Genomic DNA, 16,930 nt, shown 5'->3' with positions numbered 1-16,930 from the left:
AGATCCAGCATCTTCGCTGGTACACCGTTTAGTGTCTTGCTCTAATATTATTAGTTTGTTACACATCACTGTCGTTTTATAAGAGAGATTTTTACTTGTGAGTAAGCAATGTTTCGTTCCGAGGGTGAGTCCCACTGGGGTTAATTTAGTAGAAGATCATAGAGGAGAAATACTATCTTTATTGGTATGAGGCCTTTTGGGAAGCCCAAATAGAGTCATCTTACACTCAAAATGGACAATATCATACCATTGTGGAGGGTCGTGATTCCTAACATGACATCAGAGTTAAGGGTCATGATTCCTAACATGACATAAGAGCTATATCTTAAACTTAATCATATCACTAGAATCCTCAAATATCGAACAATTATGGAGAGTCGTGATTACTAACACAAATGTGCTCGTGTACCTTTCCAAGGTCTTACCCGTCCTATAAAGTAAAATAGACTTGTTTCCGAAAATGAAGCCCGTTGGGAGGCACCATCATTGATAACCCGCTCAACAACTTCAAAATTTGAACCACCCCACACTCTCCCAACTCCACGTCACCATTAATTCACAGACTAAAAACAAAAAAAATTAAATCACCATTTTCCATTTTCCCCTCACAAAATCTCTCTTCTCAAGCCGTAATTCCCTTAAAAGACATGGACGGCGGCCTGAACAAGATCGCCACCGCACTCATCTCCCTCTTCGCCATCACTTTCCTACTCCTCCTCGCCCAAATCCTCTTCTTTTTCTCTCGCACGCGCCACCACTCCACCCCCACCCCCACCCAACCCAAACAAAATTGCATCTACCTTTTCCGCTGGAGGACCAAAACCAGGATCGAACCCACAGAAATCGCGTCCAAGGTCCACGATGATTCCGCGTCGCCGGAGATGGCGGCGGTCGACCAAGAATTGGAGAAGTGGCGGGTACTGTGCGGACCGTCCAGAGCGCTTTTCACTATCGTTGAAGAGGAAGAAGAGAGAGAAGGAGTAGAATCTTGCGAGTGTGATCCTAAACCGGATTTCGATACGACGCCGTTTTATACGCCCTGCGGTTCTCCTCCCTTCTTCTCGCCGTCGCCCACTCGTCACGCCGGTGACTCCCCGGTCCAAAAAGATTCTTCCGACGGCTCGTTTTTGGCTATTGAGATTACCCACTGACGAGAATCCGCAACGTGCATTTGACGGTATCACTATTTCTTGTCATTATTGTTTGACACTACGTGTCAACTCTCGGTCGACGTGTCAGCCCACTAGGCTCGTATTTCCATGACCGTTTTTGCCACGTCAGTTACGTTTCGTGTTAAATAGGAAGGGGGCCACATGACGAGACCCATAAGTTTAACGTCTCGTGTCGTCTTCTTTTGTTATCTTTTTTATCTTTTCTGGTATTAATTATAATCTGGTGCGGGGAGGTGTAGATGAACATTTTCTAAGGGAACCTTTTTCACATGCCAGCGTGGCAGTTAACAATCAAAACGGCTATATTGTGGGCCCCTAATTATACTTCGACCCAAGCCTGCTCCATATTTAATGTCAAGGAAAAAAGAAAAAGAATTATGGTTTATTCATAATTTATTTTCTATTTAAAATAGTTTATTATTTTATTATTTTAAAATTTAAGGTTCTTCATGTTAACGTTATCTACATTCATATAATTTATTAGACACATTGATTTACCGTATGGTAAATATTAATATATATTGTTAAGGTAATTAATTATACATTAGTCTAAAAATTTTATTTGATTCATCTTATCCATAACATCTGGGTCGAATCTATTTTATATAACTATTTATTTAAAAAATGGTTATTAGCCAAATTCTTTTTTTTAATTTTATTTTTATCTCTAATCTATGTCATCATACAAGATATTAAAAGTTTAATTTTTTGAAGTCTTTTTTTATTATTCCATGTACAACCAACCTTCTCTTTTTCTATTATATGCTATGAAATGTATTAAATAATTTAATTCTTTTAAGTTTTTTTTGCTTTTAATTTCTCCCGCTATACAACAAATGGTTGAATTAGTCGTTCATTTACAATCGATGTTATCTGAAGACAACTATTATTTACATCAATTTATATTATAAATTTTAAATTTTATCAAATTGTATTTTTAGTTTAATAAATACTATAATTTTTATTCTTAATTCAAATACGGTAATTTAATTAGTAATTTTAACACACAAAAAAAAAAATCTTCCTAAACTAATTAATTTTAGTAAAAATAAAATTTTCACAACGAAGAAACTAATACTTTTAAATTTATTCTGTTATATTTATAAATATTTATAAATACTTTTTAATTTATTATTTTATGTTAGATTGTCTTATATGAATGGTTAGATATTAAGATATTAATATTATTTTAATGCGCACAAGACAATTTACACATTTTCATTTGAATTATAAAATAAAAATAAATTATTTAAACATATCTTATTTGGCATTATTGCAATAAATTATTTAAACACCATTATAGCATTTAATCAAATGTGGGACTATTAGATAAACTCCTAGATTAAAAAAAGTAACTAAATATGTATAGTCTAAAGGACTATAAGTAAAAATATAAAAAAATTGATTAAATATTTTAATATTGACTTTGAAATATCACGATCAATATTTTGGACATGAATAGAAATTCCATACCTACAAAACTTTTAAGATATTATCAATTATTAATAAAATCGTTGCCATCGTAAAAAATAATAATAATTGAATTAGTAACGTCATTCGGTCGTTATTACAACTCAATACTAATTACTACTACATTAATAATTTTTAGCCATTTTTTTAATATATCTTCGTAATAATTATAAAATATTCATAAAAGATTATCTATGTCCAATTCGATGAGTCGAAAAATTATTAAAAAAAAACTACTACAATATCGAGTTTTTAATAACTCTTTAACATATATTTTAAAAAAATCATCATACTCCTTAGTAATTATTGGTACAAATTGAAGTGGTTAAAAATGACAATTTTACCTCGTACTTTTCAAACTTAGAGACAGTAACTCAATAAGCGACATGGCAGCCGATAATCTGAAAGCGTAGAAACGTTCTTCCACGAGAAATCAAGGGAAGATTAAGGCCACAACGCACCTTGGGCTTGAGTTTGATCTTAATGAGATCAATATTCACTCTTACCTGAAGACGAAGCTCCAATTTAAGGGTGAAGGTCTCAACAAGCTTCTCAAGACCAAACACAGCCAGCTGCTCAGCGTTGAGGTTCATCAATTGCTGACCATCAAACTTCAATTTCAGCAGCTTCGACCCATCTTGGCCTTGGTAGAAAGGCGACAGCGACGCGTTACTAAACTTTATGTCTTGATACAACACGGTCACTTCGATGCGGTCGAAAAAAACTCCGAATGCACGATTAGGGTTTTTGACTTTCATGTTCACAGTCAGGTCGAACAGGAGTTGCTTGTCGTCGGTGAAGTTGAATTGGGTTAGGTCGGCGTCGATCACGTGGAATTTGATCTTGTTAGCCATGGTAATGAGCCAGACGATTAACAACGAAAGAAGAACGAAAATTAAAATAATAATCAAGAATATGATCATGCATTTCTTTGTTCTTGACATGGTTGAGAGATTAATGTTGTGGAGTTCATTGGTCACCTTGGAGGGTTTTGTACAAAGATTTTTGTTTTTGTTGACCAAATCATATATTATTAGACATTAGTTGTTGATTTAATTAAATCATTTTGTATGTTATAAAACTAGGAATTTTTGTATTCTAATATCAAGTGGCATGTTGAATAATTAACTATGTTGTGAGTCAATGTTTAATTATAGATGTTAATTTGAATAGTTTCCATGACATTCCCATGTTATGATACTAGGCTCTTTGTATTATGAAATTTATAGAGATGACAACCCGTAGTCAACTATGACACATCGTGTCATGAACGTTTTACTTAGTTACGTTAGGTATGACAGATAAATTGGGGGACATTTATATTTCTTCTTGTCCCTTAAGAGAATTGAAACAGAGATTCTTATTTGGTTGCGAAGTAATAGATAATTAGTAGTTTGTTAGATAAGGAAATGATTTCCATGTTATAAAACTATGGATTTTTTTTTTTTTTAATTTAAAAGATTAGGTCATATTAAGCATTTGACATATGATTTATATAACAATTTATGTCCAGTAGATATTGTTTACTTTAGCCTGTTAATCTCCACACGTCTAAATACTTCGTTCTCCTCTCAATCGATATGAAATCTCACAATCCACCCACCCCTTAAGGCCTAGCGTCTTCGCTACACCGCTCAATGTCTAGTTCTAATACAATTTGTAATAGTTCAAGTCTACCGCTAATAGATATTGCGAGATCTCACAATCCACCCCTCAAGTGCTCAACGTCCTCGCTATACAGCCTAGTATCTGACTTTGATACTATTCGTAACTTGATTCAAGCCCACCGCTAATAGATATTGTCTGTTTAGGCTCATTACTTATCGTTATCAGCCTCACAGTTTTAAACATGTCTGTTACGGAGAGGTTTCCACACTTTTATAAGGAATGATTCGTTATTCTCTCCAATCATTGTGGGATCTTACAATTCACCCCCTTGGAGGCCATCATTCTTACTAGTACACTACTTGGTGTCTGTCTCTAATACCATTTGTAACTATAACCAAACTCACCACTAACAAATATTATTCAATTTGACCCGTTACATATCGTTGTCAGCCTCACGAATTTAAAAAACGTCTATTATGGAAAGTTGTATAATCATGCACCGTAAGATTTTTTAGAAAATATTTAGATTAATATTTAATATTATTTGTTAGAACTACCGTTTCAATATTGAATTTTAAAATTGAGATAATAACATTGTTTATCACTTCCCCTTTATGTTATTGTCGTGATTAATCCGACGGAAGAAGGTGACCATACTAATTTATTTTCACACAATATAATATAACCAATTGACAAAATTAAATACAATCAAACATTAAAATAATACCAACAAAAATAAGATGAATTTATGAATCCAACAAAAGACCAAGTCAACGACCAACAACCAATTACCAATAATCAATATCACAGCCGGTGGACTGAAACAACGACGGAGCTGAGCTTCCATCGGAACTCAACGTAACTTTTACCTCACAATTCACCTTCGGCTTAAATTTCCCGATCCTTACGGCGCCGAATTTCAACCTGATACGAAGATTAAGCTCGACGTCGATATCGTAAACGCCGGCGAGTTTCTCGGAGTTGAATTGTGCCAGCCCCTGGCCGGAAAGGAGGAGGAGCTGCTGGCCGGAGAATTCGGGGCTGAGGACGGCGGTGGTCTTGTGGCCTTGGTAGAACGGCGGCAGCCACTTGGTCTGCAGCCGTTGGTCTTTGTAAACAGCGGCAGCTTCGATGGTGTCGTAGTACACTCCGATTCGGTTGTTGGGGTTTCTGGCGGTGATGTTGAGAGCCAAGTTGAAATGAAGCTGATTGTCGGTGAGGTTGAATTGGGTGAGTTTAGCGTCGGTGACGTGGAATTTGACTTTGTTGGGACGGAATATGAGCCATAAAATCAATACGGCGAGACCAATTACGATGATGATGGTGATGAGGACCTTGAGAAAGGTGGTGAAGCAGCCGCAGCCGGAGCCGCAGCGGTTGTGGTGGTGGTGGCCTGGGCGGTGGTAGGTGACGGCGTTCGAGGGGGTTTGTTGCTTGCCGGACATGTTTGTAGAGAGAGGAAATTGAATTACAGAGGATTGGTTGAAATGAGAGAAAAGATGGGATTTTTATAAGACATAGAAAGTGGGAAGTTGCCAAATTGGCGTTTAGGGGAGAAAACATTGTTTGGAGTTCGTGGGAATTAATTTCCATTGGCCTTCGACAATGGAAACAGGACAAAGATTTTGTTTTTTCTTATGGTCGCTGACCCAGTAATTTAAGGCGTTGACTTTCATTTAAGAATTTAATCCATATATGATCAAATGTTTAATCAAGTTTAGGGTATTCAATGTGTTGGTTTATCTAGTTCCCGTGTTTGGTCCAACGGCTATTGAGGATTATTGAGAGGAATAGTTTTACATTGGTTAATTATGAGGAAGATCGTGAATTTACAAGTAACGAGTATTATCTTTATTGGTACGAAACCTTTTGGGAAACCAAAAGCAAACATAAGAGCTTATGATTAAAGTGGACAATATCATATTAGCGTTGAGATTCGTGATTCCCCAAGTGCTTATGATCAAACTTTGATCATAAGTTCTCGTGACTTTATTTTTTGTTTCCCCAAAATGTGTCATACTAATGGAGATAGTGTTTTTTTACCTATAAACTCATGATCGATCGACCTTTAAATTAACCAATGTGGGACTCCTGTCCCAACAATCCTCGGCAATTCTCCCCTTGAACAAAGTACATTATAGAGCCTCCCCTAAGACTCATATGGAGCCCTGGAATAGTCTCTCCTTAATCGAGGCTCGACTTCTTCTTTATAGCCCTCGAACAAAGTATATCTTTTTTCTCAACACATGAGTCAGTTTTGACTACACCTTCGAGACTCACAACTTTTTTGTTCGACATTTAAGAATTCTATTGACATGGCTAAGTTAAGGGCATGACTCCACATCTCTTTATAATGATATGATATTATCTACTTTGAGTATAAACTTTCTTGGTTTTGCTTTTAGTTTTTCCAAAAAGGTCTTATATAAATGGAGATAGTGTTCCTTACTCATAAACCAATGATCAACCCTTTAAATAGCCGATGTGTGACTCCTCTCCCAACAATCCTCAACATCAGATAGTGTACCCCATCTTCGATTCATGATAGATTTGGACTTCAAAACTGGCAAACACTCATTTTTAGCTTAAGGCAAGGGAATTAAGTCAAATTCGAGCAACAATGAAGCATGGTAAGAAAGGTTTTGGCCCCCACGAATTTAGCAGCTATTAGGACAGAGTATGAGGCCAAGTGACATGGCAATAATGAAAGGAAGATTTTTGTTTCATTAGGCCATTTCTTCGGATTTAGTAAACACATTGTTAAGGATAGTTACCGTTTATTATAAGGCAAATATCTAGATATTTTCTTTACATTACCGCTTACCTATTGTTCTTTCCATATCATTTGTAATTTAACTTTCACCCGAGGAATCAGAATTTGAAATCGCAAGCCGTGGCAGCATGAATCCTCATTACACCAGGCCGCCGAGATTTACCGTTAATCAAAGGAACCTTCAATCCACAGTACACCGTGGGATTCAATTTCAAGACCACCGTACCGGACTTCATCCTCAACCGGAAAAAGAACTTGACATCAATGGGGTAAATGCCGGAGCTTTTCTCAGCGTTAAACTCAGCAAATTCATGGCCGCCAAGAAGCACCTGTCACAATTTAGTGCAACTTATTTTAGTTTAAATTAGTTATGGAATATATGATATTCGTAATCTTCCCGAATATATTAGTTAGGAAATATATCTTAGATATCGTAATCAGTTGAATTTGAATAGTAGTATATTTTATTTTATTATCTAGATTTAGTTAGTTTATATTTTCTTGGTAAATATTATTTAGTATCTTGTATCCTATTTAAAGGTCGTGAATATCAATGAAGATTGAACATTCGATCCCAATTCTTTTTCTTATTCTTAAATCGGTATTCTTTCGTTGAGTAATAATATTTTCATATCTATGCACACTTTTGAGTGGTAGATATTGCGTCAGTTGGTATCAGAGCCAGGTTGGTACGGTTTGATATTATTACTCAACGAGATGAATAGTGGGAGTGCTTCTATGGGTGTAGCTATGGAGAAGCTGGTTGGCAATAACTATAGTTATTGGAAGTTATGCATGGAAGCTTATCTACAAGGGCAAGATCTGTGGGATTTAATTGAAGGTGATGACACAGAAATTCCAGCCGATACTCCACAGAATGCAAAATTACGCCAACAATGGAAGATCAAATGCGGAAAAGCCTTATTTACCTTGCGGACTTTGATTAGCAAGGAGTATATTGATCATGTTCGTGATTTAAAGTCACCAAAGCAAGTATGGGATACACTTCAAAAGTTGTTCACTAAGAAAAATACCGCTCGACTGCAATTTCTAGAGAATGAACTAGCTATGGTAACTCAAGGTAATTTTTCTGTTGAAGAATATTTTTTGAAAGTGAAAAATCTGTGTTCTGAAATTTCAGAATTAGATGCTGAGGAGCCAGTGAGTGAGGCTCGATTACGGCGTTATCTTATTCGTGGATTACGAAAAGAGTTTATGCCATTTGTTTCCTCAATACAAGGGTGGGCAAATCAGACTACAGTTATTGAACTGGAGAATCTTCTTTCCAATCAGGAAGCCTTGATTAAGCAAATGACTAGCAGCAACGAGTTTTCCCCAAAGTTAGAAGGTGTGTTGTATGTCAAAGATCAAAGGAGACAGAATTTTCACTCAAGGCCTTCATCTAGCAATGAGAATCAATTCAGAAGTGACGAGTCGTCAAAGAAGCCATTTAAAGCTTGTTACAGGTGTGGAAAACCAGGCCACTTTAAACGAGATTGTCAGGCGAAAGTGGTGTGTGATCATTGCGGAAAGCCAGGCCATATTAAACCAAATTGTCGAGTCAAGATGCAGGAATTAGAAGCAAATGCGGTACATGAAAATAAAAGTTATCCAGATCCAATTTGGGAATATTGCTTAACCACTGAGGTTCTTGACCAGCCAACAAATGTGACTTCAGCCGTATATCAAGATGATGTCTCTACAGGTGATCAAAATTCTAATTCCACTACTTACGCTTCTGAGTTTAATTCTCTCCAAATTTCGCATCTGGACTCTCTCTTTTTCTCCGATTTCAATTCTATTGCCCCTGATGACCCTTCTGTTTACTCCACGGCCTTGGATTTGAGATTCGACGAAAATGAAGTTGTCGAGCTAACGTTTGACGATCTTGACGGTCTTTACCTCCCCTCTGAGGCTGACGATTTTCTCATCTTGGAGAATTTAGATCAAACTACCAATTCGCAGGATTCGGCTACTGATGCTCCGCCCCAGTCTGACCCAGAAATAGCTGCACTGCTTGATGATGATGATTTATCACGATTTGGTTCTGATGTTGAGGACTTGGAGGAGGATTTCGTAGTTCAGGTAAATTTATGTGAAGAAGGGGAGGATGGTTCAATGGATAATAAGTTTAATGTGGCTAAGGATTCTGAGAAGGCGACAGGAAGCCAGAATATTATTAATAACAAATCTTTTGGCGATGACATTTTTGAGGAGGCAGATGTTGACCATGTGGAGGATGATGTTGACCATGTGGAGGATGATGTTGACCATGTGGAGGATGATGTTGATAAGCCACGAACTCGACAGCTTTTGGATGATCGATTTGATACCCTCTTAAGTCAGGACTATGCATCTAGTGACAACGGTGACAGTGCTTGTGATGAGCGTGATGGTTGGGTAGCTGAAGAAGATGAGTCCCTTGCTCAAAAGCTCAAGCATGCCCTTGATGATCATAGTAAGGATGACTTGGACCTTGACCAAGGATATAAAGCTTCTGCAGATCAAGAGCTTTTGCAGTCTACCAGTGATGTAATTCACCGGTGTATGGAGTATGCTGAGTCTGCACAAGTTGAGATGAATTATTACTCTTTCTCATTAGAATTGAATCGCTGCGATGTGGAACTTATTAAGAAGGAAATCATTGAACATGATGTGTCAGTGTCTTATTCAGGTGGTGGCGTGCCTAAGAAGTCCATACGCAAGCCTAACTGGAAGAAATTCTTCGTAGATTATTTTGTTCGAGAGAACGTGTTAACGCAGGATGTTGAATTGCAGGAAATACACACTAATGAGCAAGTTGCAGACATATTTACTAAGGCACTTGCCAAAGTGAAGTTTGAAGTTTTTCGTAGAAGCTCTCGGAGTTATTGAGAAATAAGCTTGCACTAAGGGAGGCTGTCACAATTTAGTGCAACTTATTTTAGTTTAAATTAGTTATGGAATATATGATATTCGTAATCTTCCCGAATATATTAGTTAGGAAATATATCTTAGATATCGTAATCAGTTGAATTTGAATAGTAGTATATTTTATTTTATTATCTGGATTTAGTTAGTTTATATTTTCTTGGTAGATATTATTTAGTATCTTGTATCCTATTTAAAGGTCGTGAATATCAATGAAGATTGAACATTCGATCCCAATTCTTTTTCTTATTCTTAAATCGGTATTCTTTCGTTGAGTAATAATATTTTCATATCTATGCACACTTTTGAGTGGTAGATATTGCGTCAGCACCAACTGCTGACCCTCGAACTTCCTGGAGTTGAGGACCACCGTGCTCTTTGTCTCTTGGGCGAACGCTGGCAGCCACTGTGTCTCGAGCCTTTGGTTCTTATAAACCACACCCATTTGGTTGATGTCGTAGTAGACACGGTACCGCTTGTTGGGGTTTCTGATGGTTACGTTGAGACCCAATTTGTAAGAGAGTGGATTGCCAACTCTCATGTTTGCATTGGTACTGAAGTTTCGATTGATGGTGAAGTTGAATTGGGTGAGCTCGGCGCTCCTCACGTTGAACTCCAGCTTTGTTGGACTGTACACAAACCCTAATATCAACCATAGAATACCAACCCCCACGATGAAACTAATTGCCACCTTCAGGATGGTGCACAAGATGCGGCGGCTGCGGTGGGCTTTTGTCGAAGGAGGCACGGCTGGGCCATAGCAGTTGGTGTTCAAATAGGGTTGTCTGTCGGCCATTAATTACAAAGGAAGGTGAAATGAACGATCACTGAATTGGTAAGGCGATGTGTGATTTGATTTGGTTTATATAGTGAAGGAAGATGGCGGATTCATTTTCAAATGCCCATTTCGTAGCCAACTTCAAAATTTGAATAGTTTGAATTGAAATGGGAGGAATAATGGGTCAAAGACATCGGAATGGATCTCCTTCCTCAACGTCATTCAAACCATTTCCTGACGTTAGCTGTAACGACTCAAACCCACGAATAGATATTGTCCTCTTTTGACTTTTCCTTTCAGACTTTGTCTTATAAAGAATGTTTCGTTCTCTTCCCTAACCGATGAGGGATCTCACATTCACCCCTTTTGAGACCTGGTGTCCTTACTGGCACTCGTTCCCTTCTCCCATCAATGTGGGACCTCCCAATCCACCCTTCTTCAGGGTCCAGTGACCTTGCTGGCACACCGCCTCGTGTCCACCCCCTTTGAGACTCAACCTCCTCGTTGGCACATCGCCCAGTGTTTGGCTTTGATACCATTTATAACTACTCAATCAAGCCGACTACTAGTAGATATTATCCTCTTTAAGTTTTCTCTTTCAGGCTTTCACTCAAGGTTTTTAAAACAGGTATGCTAAGGAGAGTTTCTACACCCTTGTAAAAAATGTTTCGTTCTCCTCCCGAACTAACGTGGAACATCACAAAATTGAATGGAATATGTACTTTTGTTGTCAAACTTGGAAGAAGATTATACATTTTCGGTCCACGTGACAAGAACGGTAAAACATGTTGGAATGGGGTTAACTGCATTCATTGAAACTTTCAAGCTGCCTTTGAAAAGGCTGGTTCATGAGGTATAAGGAATTTGGATATAGTTGAAAATTGAAAAGAGAATACATTCAATTATTCAAACACAAAAAAGAAACAGTCGAGAAAAGTGGAAGCGTACACGGTTGGCTTAAAGTTTCAAACTTTATAATAGAATACATCATAATTGCTTCTAATTCCCTCCATTTTTAGGGCTCTAAAACATTCTTCTAACAACACTGTCTGTTCATGTTTCTCTCCCCTTTATGCTTTCCTTGTCAGCTACTGAATATGAAGGCTGCAAGTTGGTGTAATTCTGATATCATGCCATTACCCTAACATCGAATGAGTTTAGTTTTTTGGTTGCTCTTAATATCCAAACCCATGTTCTTACCTTTTGTTTTCTTCATCATTTTACCTATTCGTATGTAATATGGTCATGTGACAATTATCCACGAGAATTATACCATTATTTTGTGATTTTGACTAACCAATTTTAATGTCCCTCAAATAATCAAATGGCGTTAATATGCTTTTTATACTAAACTCAGATTGATCTAAGGTTGTAGAAAGTCGGGACATTATGAATAGTAAAAAATATATACAAAACTAGAATATTTATTCATACCAAAATAATAATAATAAAAAAACAGCTAAAAACCGGGAAGAGTATATGAACATAGAAACAAAAAACAATGAAAAAAATGATAATCAAAAGAACAAATCAAAATATGCATATAGTTGACTCAGTCAAAACAATCGCCAAAAGTTGACTGAGTCAAAAACCGGAGGTGGCCAATCAGAAATCGAAATCGCAGCGAGTGGCCTGAAAGAAAGTAAAAGAGGTGGCACTTGATTCCAATGGAACCTTCAATTCGCAGTTGACCTTTGGCTTCAACTTCCCAATCCTAACGGCGCCCAATTTCAACCTCAACCGTGGACGGAACTTGACGTCGATGTTGAACACGCCGGCGAGTTTCTCGGCGTTGAACTCTGTCAGCTCCTGGGCGCCGAGGAGGACGAGCTGCTGGCCGTTGAATTGAAGGTTTACGACGGTGGTGGTCTTGTGGCCTTGGTAGAAGGGCGGCAGCCACTGGGTGTTAAGCCTCTGGTCCTTGTAAAAGGGGGAGGCTTCGATGGCGTCGTAGTACACTCCAATTCGCTTGTTGGGGTTTCTAATGGTGAGGTTTAAAGCGAGATTGTAATGGAGCTGGTTGCCGGTGAAGTTGAATTGGGTGAGTTCGGCGCTGGTGACGTCGAACCTGAGCTTATTGGGACGGAATACGAGCCATAGTATCAACACCGCTATGCCAACCACCACCACTATGCCAATGATGAGCTTGATAATGGTGCTGAGGAGGCAGCAGGCGCAGCCTCGGCCGTGGCCAGGACGGTGGTAGGTCTTTGTGGGGGGAGGGACGGAAGGGCCGTAGAAGGCGCCGTTCAAATGGGGTTGTTTGTCAGCCATGTGGCGGAGAGAGAAGGGTTAGTATTTGGTGTGCAGAGAGAATTGGAAGTGAAATGATGTGGGAATTTGGAGGAGATGATTTTGATATAAATAGTGAAAGAAGATGGCGTTTATACGCGTAGTGGAAGCTTTGTAGGAAGTTTCTCAATATGTATTTGAAAACATATTTGAAAATCGAGACAACCTAGAAAGAATGGAGGTAATGATCTTCCTCTTAATTAGCCAATATAAGACTACTCTTCTCAATAATTATCAACCGTCTCTCTGCCATTGATAGAAACAACAAATACATAAGCTCTTATGGTAAAAAGGTTTCATACGAATCAAGATAGTATCCTTAACTTATGTACCTATGGTTTATTTTGGACTCCAACATTAAACACCGAAGTTTGTAGAAATAAAGAAAAAATAATAAAGAAAGATTGAGGAGAGGAAAATAGAGAGAAACAAGAAGGAGGCTAAAAGCTTATCAGTGGATCTGTTCCCACAAGACTCCATGAGGGTCGGTGGGAGATGTAAGAAAGGAGTTTCGGAGGGTAACAACACTGCATATGAATGAAATCAAAAAAATAGAGATGAATAAGTAATCTAATCAAGGGATGCAAGCGAATGTTAGGCTCATCAAATGTTGAATAAAAAAAAAAACGAAAAAAACAAAAATACAAACAAAATAATGAATGAAAATAACGAGTTTTGTACATGTGTTGTCACCTTATTCTCAAAAGTCTATATGAACAATTTTCAACATATCTATGTGAATGCTTTTTTTTTTTCCTTCAATAGAAGTTAAATTATTTCTTCTTCTTTTTTCTCCTCCTCTATCTTCTATTATTTCAATATTCAAGAAATTGGATCCTCCATAGCCACAATAAATAAAATAATAGTTAATTTAAATAAAATTAGAAAACATTTTCATTATTTGAAGAAAATATACATACTTTTTACGTAATCAAATTTGTGTATCAAAATGAAAATAAAAAATTTAAACATTATTATATTATGATAACTTTTGTTAATCAATCAGATGTAATTTCTATTATTTACACCGAGTTAGAATTGAAAGAATTAAATAAATAGAATTGTACATTAGAGTCTAAATTAACTAAGATATTTTATTTTTTCTATATATAAAAAAAATTAATTTTCACAAAAAAAAAAAAAAAAAAAAAAAAAAAAAAAAAATTGTCAAAATGTTGTAGATATAAAAAAAAAAGAAATAAAAAGTGACAATTTTTTGGGTCAGAAAGCGTAGACGTCACAAATACCATCAATTGTCAATGCCGCGTCTTCAAAAACGTACCAAAAACTAAACCAATATCTTATTTCCTAAAATGACTAATCAATGCAATAACAATATGATAACCAACCCCAACCGTGTTGAAACTTTCAAATTTACATCCTTCCCCCTCTTCTTTTTTCCAACAACACAACTAATTTATTCACTTTTCACTAAAAATTTAAATTTTTGCTACGACTCTCAAGTAGGATTCGAAATCAATATTTGATATTTGATCATCTTCAATATTCCCTTACAATATAGTCACGTTACCCACTTTTTGCTTTTTAAAAGTGAAAACTATTCTCATAAGTTGATACGAGTCCTCACTCACATGTACCCCATAGAACACATTTAGGCATAAAGTTAAATATAAGTCTAAATACTCTTTCTAAGAAAATAAACATCCATACCATTAACCAGAAACTTCCTACGAAGCTTCCACTACGCGTAGAAACGCCGACTTCCTTCTCTATTTATATCAAAACCATCACCTCTAAATTCCCACATCATTTCACTTCCAATTCTCTCTTCACACCAAATACTCACCCTTCTCTCTCCGCCACATGGCTGACAAACAACCCCATTTGAACGGCGCCTTCTACGGCCCCTCCGTCCCTCCCCCCACAAAGACCTACCACCGCCACGGCCACGGCCGAGGCTACGCCTGCTGCCTCCTCAGCACCATTATCAAGCTCATCATTGGCATAGTGGTGGTGGTTGGCATAGCGGTGTTGATACTATGGCTCGTATTCCGTCCCAATAAGCTCAGGTTCGACGTCACCAGCGCCGAACTCACCCAATTCAACTTCACCGGCAACCAGCTCCATTACAATCTCGCTTTAAACCTCACCATTAGAAACCCCAACAAGCGAATTGGAGTGTACTACGACGCCATCGAAGCCTCACCCTTTTACAAGGACCAGAGGCTTAACACCCAGTGGCTGCCGCCCTTCTACCAAGGCCACAAGACCACCACCGTCGTAAACCCTCAATTCAACGGCCAGCAGCTCGTCCTCCTCGGCGCCCAGGAGCTGACAGAGTTCAACGCCGAGAAACTCGCCGGCGTGTTCAACATCGACGTCAAGTTCCATCCTCGGTTGAGGTTGAAATTGGGCGCCGTTAGGATTGGGAAGTTGAAGCCAAAGGTCAACTGTGAATTGAAGGTTCCATTGGAATCCAGCGCCACCTCTTTTACTTTCTTTCAGACCACTCGCTGCGATTTCGATTTCTGATTGGCCACCTCCGGTTTTTTGACTCGGTCAACTTTTGGCGATTGTTTTGACTGAGGCAACTCTCATTATTTCCATTATTGTTTTTTTGTTTTTATATTCATTTTTTTATGTTCATATGAATAAATATTCTAGTTTTTGTATATTTATATAATAAATTTGGTATTTATTCTGAGAATTCATATTCTCTTTTTTTTTTTTTTAATAAATCTTACGGAAGAAAGGAAAAAAAAATTTGAGAATAAATTTTAATTTAGAAGAAGCATATTGCAAAATTATTTATTTGTATTTATATATATATATATATATAAAGAATTATTTTAAAAAAACTATATATATATATATATATATATATATATATATATATATATATATATATATATAAAGAATTATTTTAAGTTTTTTTAAATAAAATAGTTGATAAATGTAAACTTATATCGAATGGGAAAATGAATTATTTTTAGTAGAGTTCAGATATAATATTTAGAAAATATATTAATTATGGAATATATCTTAATATTTCCTTTAAAATTTGATTAATAGTATATTTTATTTTATTCTCGTTATTTAATTAGTTTATATTTTTCTTATTATAAGTATTAGTTGGTAGCGTGTATTCTATTTAAAGGTTATGAATATTAATAGAATAGAATCTTTAATCCCAATTCTATTGCTAGTTGTTAACTTCTAGTAAAATTTAAATTTTTTATCTTGTTCGAGAAAAAATACGATAATAATAATAAATATGAGACATATTTGTGTATCTATATTTATGAATTTTAAAGTAAATATATCTAGTTAATGGTATGTTTATTTATTCAATTAAGAAAATAGGGTGAACCAACCAACGGATAGGAAAAAACACAACTTTCTATTGAGAGTGAATGGATTGAACATGGGCCACAACCCGGCCCGGATCAAACTGGACAAGGCTAGTATTTTCAATCTCGTTTTGGGCCTAGGCCTTGAGAAAGCCCAAACCATTTGAAAGTTCATTTCTTATATTAAAAAAGAAAAAAAAAACAAAAAAACAAAAAAACTCTTATCACTAAAGAATTAAATATTTAATCCATAAACAGACGGTAGTTTAAGCTCATAATACTGTCTGCTTTGACATGTTATGTATTGACGTAAATCTTAACATTATTTATAAGGAATGTTTTGTTTTCTTCTCCAACGACGTGAGATCTCATATAAACACAGTACAAGAAGACATTATCTTATTAATATACAATCATAAATACAATTCAATTTGAGCAACCACGACATTAATTGACATTAAAGTTAAGGAGTCTCCATCAATAGAGGCGAAATGATTAAATGAGACAAACCACACAAGCTTTAAACCCGAGAAAATTAGAATAAATTAATTTGCAAAATGAAAGGAAGTGGGGACAAAATTGGGAAATGGAGAAAGCACGAAACTTTAGTACATTG

At 36.6% G+C, this 16,930-nt stretch overlaps 5 protein-coding genes and 2 pseudogenes across 5 annotated transcripts; 3 read left to right on the top strand and 4 right to left on the bottom strand.

Annotated features, from left to right (window-relative positions):
- Positions 1 to 647: 647 nt before the first annotated feature.
- On the top strand, positions 648 to 1,151 carry LOC147791537 (uncharacterized). Its single transcript, XM_087126307.1, has one exon. It carries the CDS (start codon positions 648 to 650, stop codon positions 1,149 to 1,151), a length of 504 nt encoding a protein of 167 aa, XP_086982433.1.
- Positions 1,152 to 3,016: 1,865 nt separating this feature from the next.
- LOC147791536 (NDR1/HIN1-like protein 3) lies at positions 3,017 to 3,496 on the bottom strand. The gene has a single exon (XM_087126306.1). The coding sequence runs from the start codon at positions 3,494 to 3,496 to the stop codon at positions 3,017 to 3,019; it is 480 nt and encodes a 159-aa protein (XP_086982432.1).
- Positions 3,497 to 4,866: 1,370 nt separating this feature from the next.
- LOC111800165 (NDR1/HIN1-like protein 3 pseudogene) lies at positions 4,867 to 5,787 on the bottom strand (annotated as a pseudogene).
- A 1,332-nt stretch (positions 5,788 to 7,119) lies between these two features.
- On the bottom strand, positions 7,120 to 10,729 carry LOC111800164 (NDR1/HIN1-like protein 10). The gene is made up of 2 exons (XM_087126551.1): positions 10,265 to 10,729; positions 7,120 to 7,352 (listed from the first exon to the last, which is right to left on the bottom strand). Exons 1-2 carry the CDS (start codon positions 10,727 to 10,729, stop codon positions 7,122 to 7,124), a joined length of 696 nt encoding a protein of 231 aa, XP_086982677.1. The 3' UTR covers positions 7,120 to 7,121.
- Positions 8,014 to 10,211, top strand: LOC111788584 (uncharacterized). The gene is made up of 2 exons (XM_087126550.1): positions 8,014 to 8,104; positions 8,317 to 10,211. The coding sequence occupies exon 2, from the start codon at positions 8,335 to 8,337 to the stop codon at positions 9,895 to 9,897; it is 1,563 nt and encodes a 520-aa protein (XP_086982676.1). The 5' UTR covers positions 8,014 to 8,104; positions 8,317 to 8,334; the 3' UTR covers positions 9,898 to 10,211.
- Positions 10,730 to 12,117: 1,388 nt separating the features above from the next.
- LOC111800684 (NDR1/HIN1-like protein 10) lies at positions 12,118 to 13,023 on the bottom strand. Its single transcript, XM_023684491.2, has one exon. The coding sequence runs from the start codon at positions 12,983 to 12,985 to the stop codon at positions 12,317 to 12,319; it is 669 nt and encodes a 222-aa protein (XP_023540259.2). The 5' UTR covers positions 12,986 to 13,023; the 3' UTR covers positions 12,118 to 12,316.
- A 1,733-nt stretch (positions 13,024 to 14,756) lies between these two features.
- LOC111800666 (NDR1/HIN1-like protein 10 pseudogene) lies at positions 14,757 to 15,671 on the top strand (annotated as a pseudogene).
- The last annotated feature ends 1,259 nt before the right edge of the window (positions 15,672 to 16,930 follow it).

This window comes from Cucurbita pepo, chromosome 8 (genome assembly GCF_057944985.1).
Source record: "Cucurbita pepo subsp. pepo isolate OVF chromosome 8, ASM5794498v1, whole genome shotgun sequence".
Lineage (NCBI taxonomy): Eukaryota > Viridiplantae > Streptophyta > Magnoliopsida > Cucurbitales > Cucurbitaceae > Cucurbita > Cucurbita pepo.
Note: the sequence above shows the minus strand (reverse complement) of the source record. Positions and strands in the feature narration are given on the sequence as shown.

What these genes read in the sequence shown, in the direction of transcription:
- LOC147791537 (XM_087126307.1), top strand. Translation starts at nt 648, where the DNA reads ATGGACGGCGGCCTGAACAAGATCGCCACCGCACTCATCTCCCTCTTC.
- LOC147791536 (XM_087126306.1), bottom strand. Translation starts at nt 3,496, where the DNA reads ATGGCTAACAAGATCAAATTCCACGTGATCGACGCCGACCTAACCCAA.
- LOC111788584 (XM_087126550.1), top strand. Translation starts at nt 8,335, where the DNA reads ATGACTAGCAGCAACGAGTTTTCCCCAAAGTTAGAAGGTGTGTTGTAT.
- LOC111800164 (XM_087126551.1), bottom strand. Translation starts at nt 10,729, where the DNA reads ATGGCCGACAGACAACCCTATTTGAACACCAACTGCTATGGCCCAGCC. An exon ending in AGTTCGAGGGTCAGCAGTTG is followed by an intron (nt 7,353 to 10,264) that starts GTGCTGACGCAA and finishes AAATTGTGACAG; the next exon opens with GTGCTTCTTGGCGGCCATGA.
- LOC111800684 (XM_023684491.2), bottom strand. Translation starts at nt 12,985, where the DNA reads ATGGCTGACAAACAACCCCATTTGAACGGCGCCTTCTACGGCCCTTCC.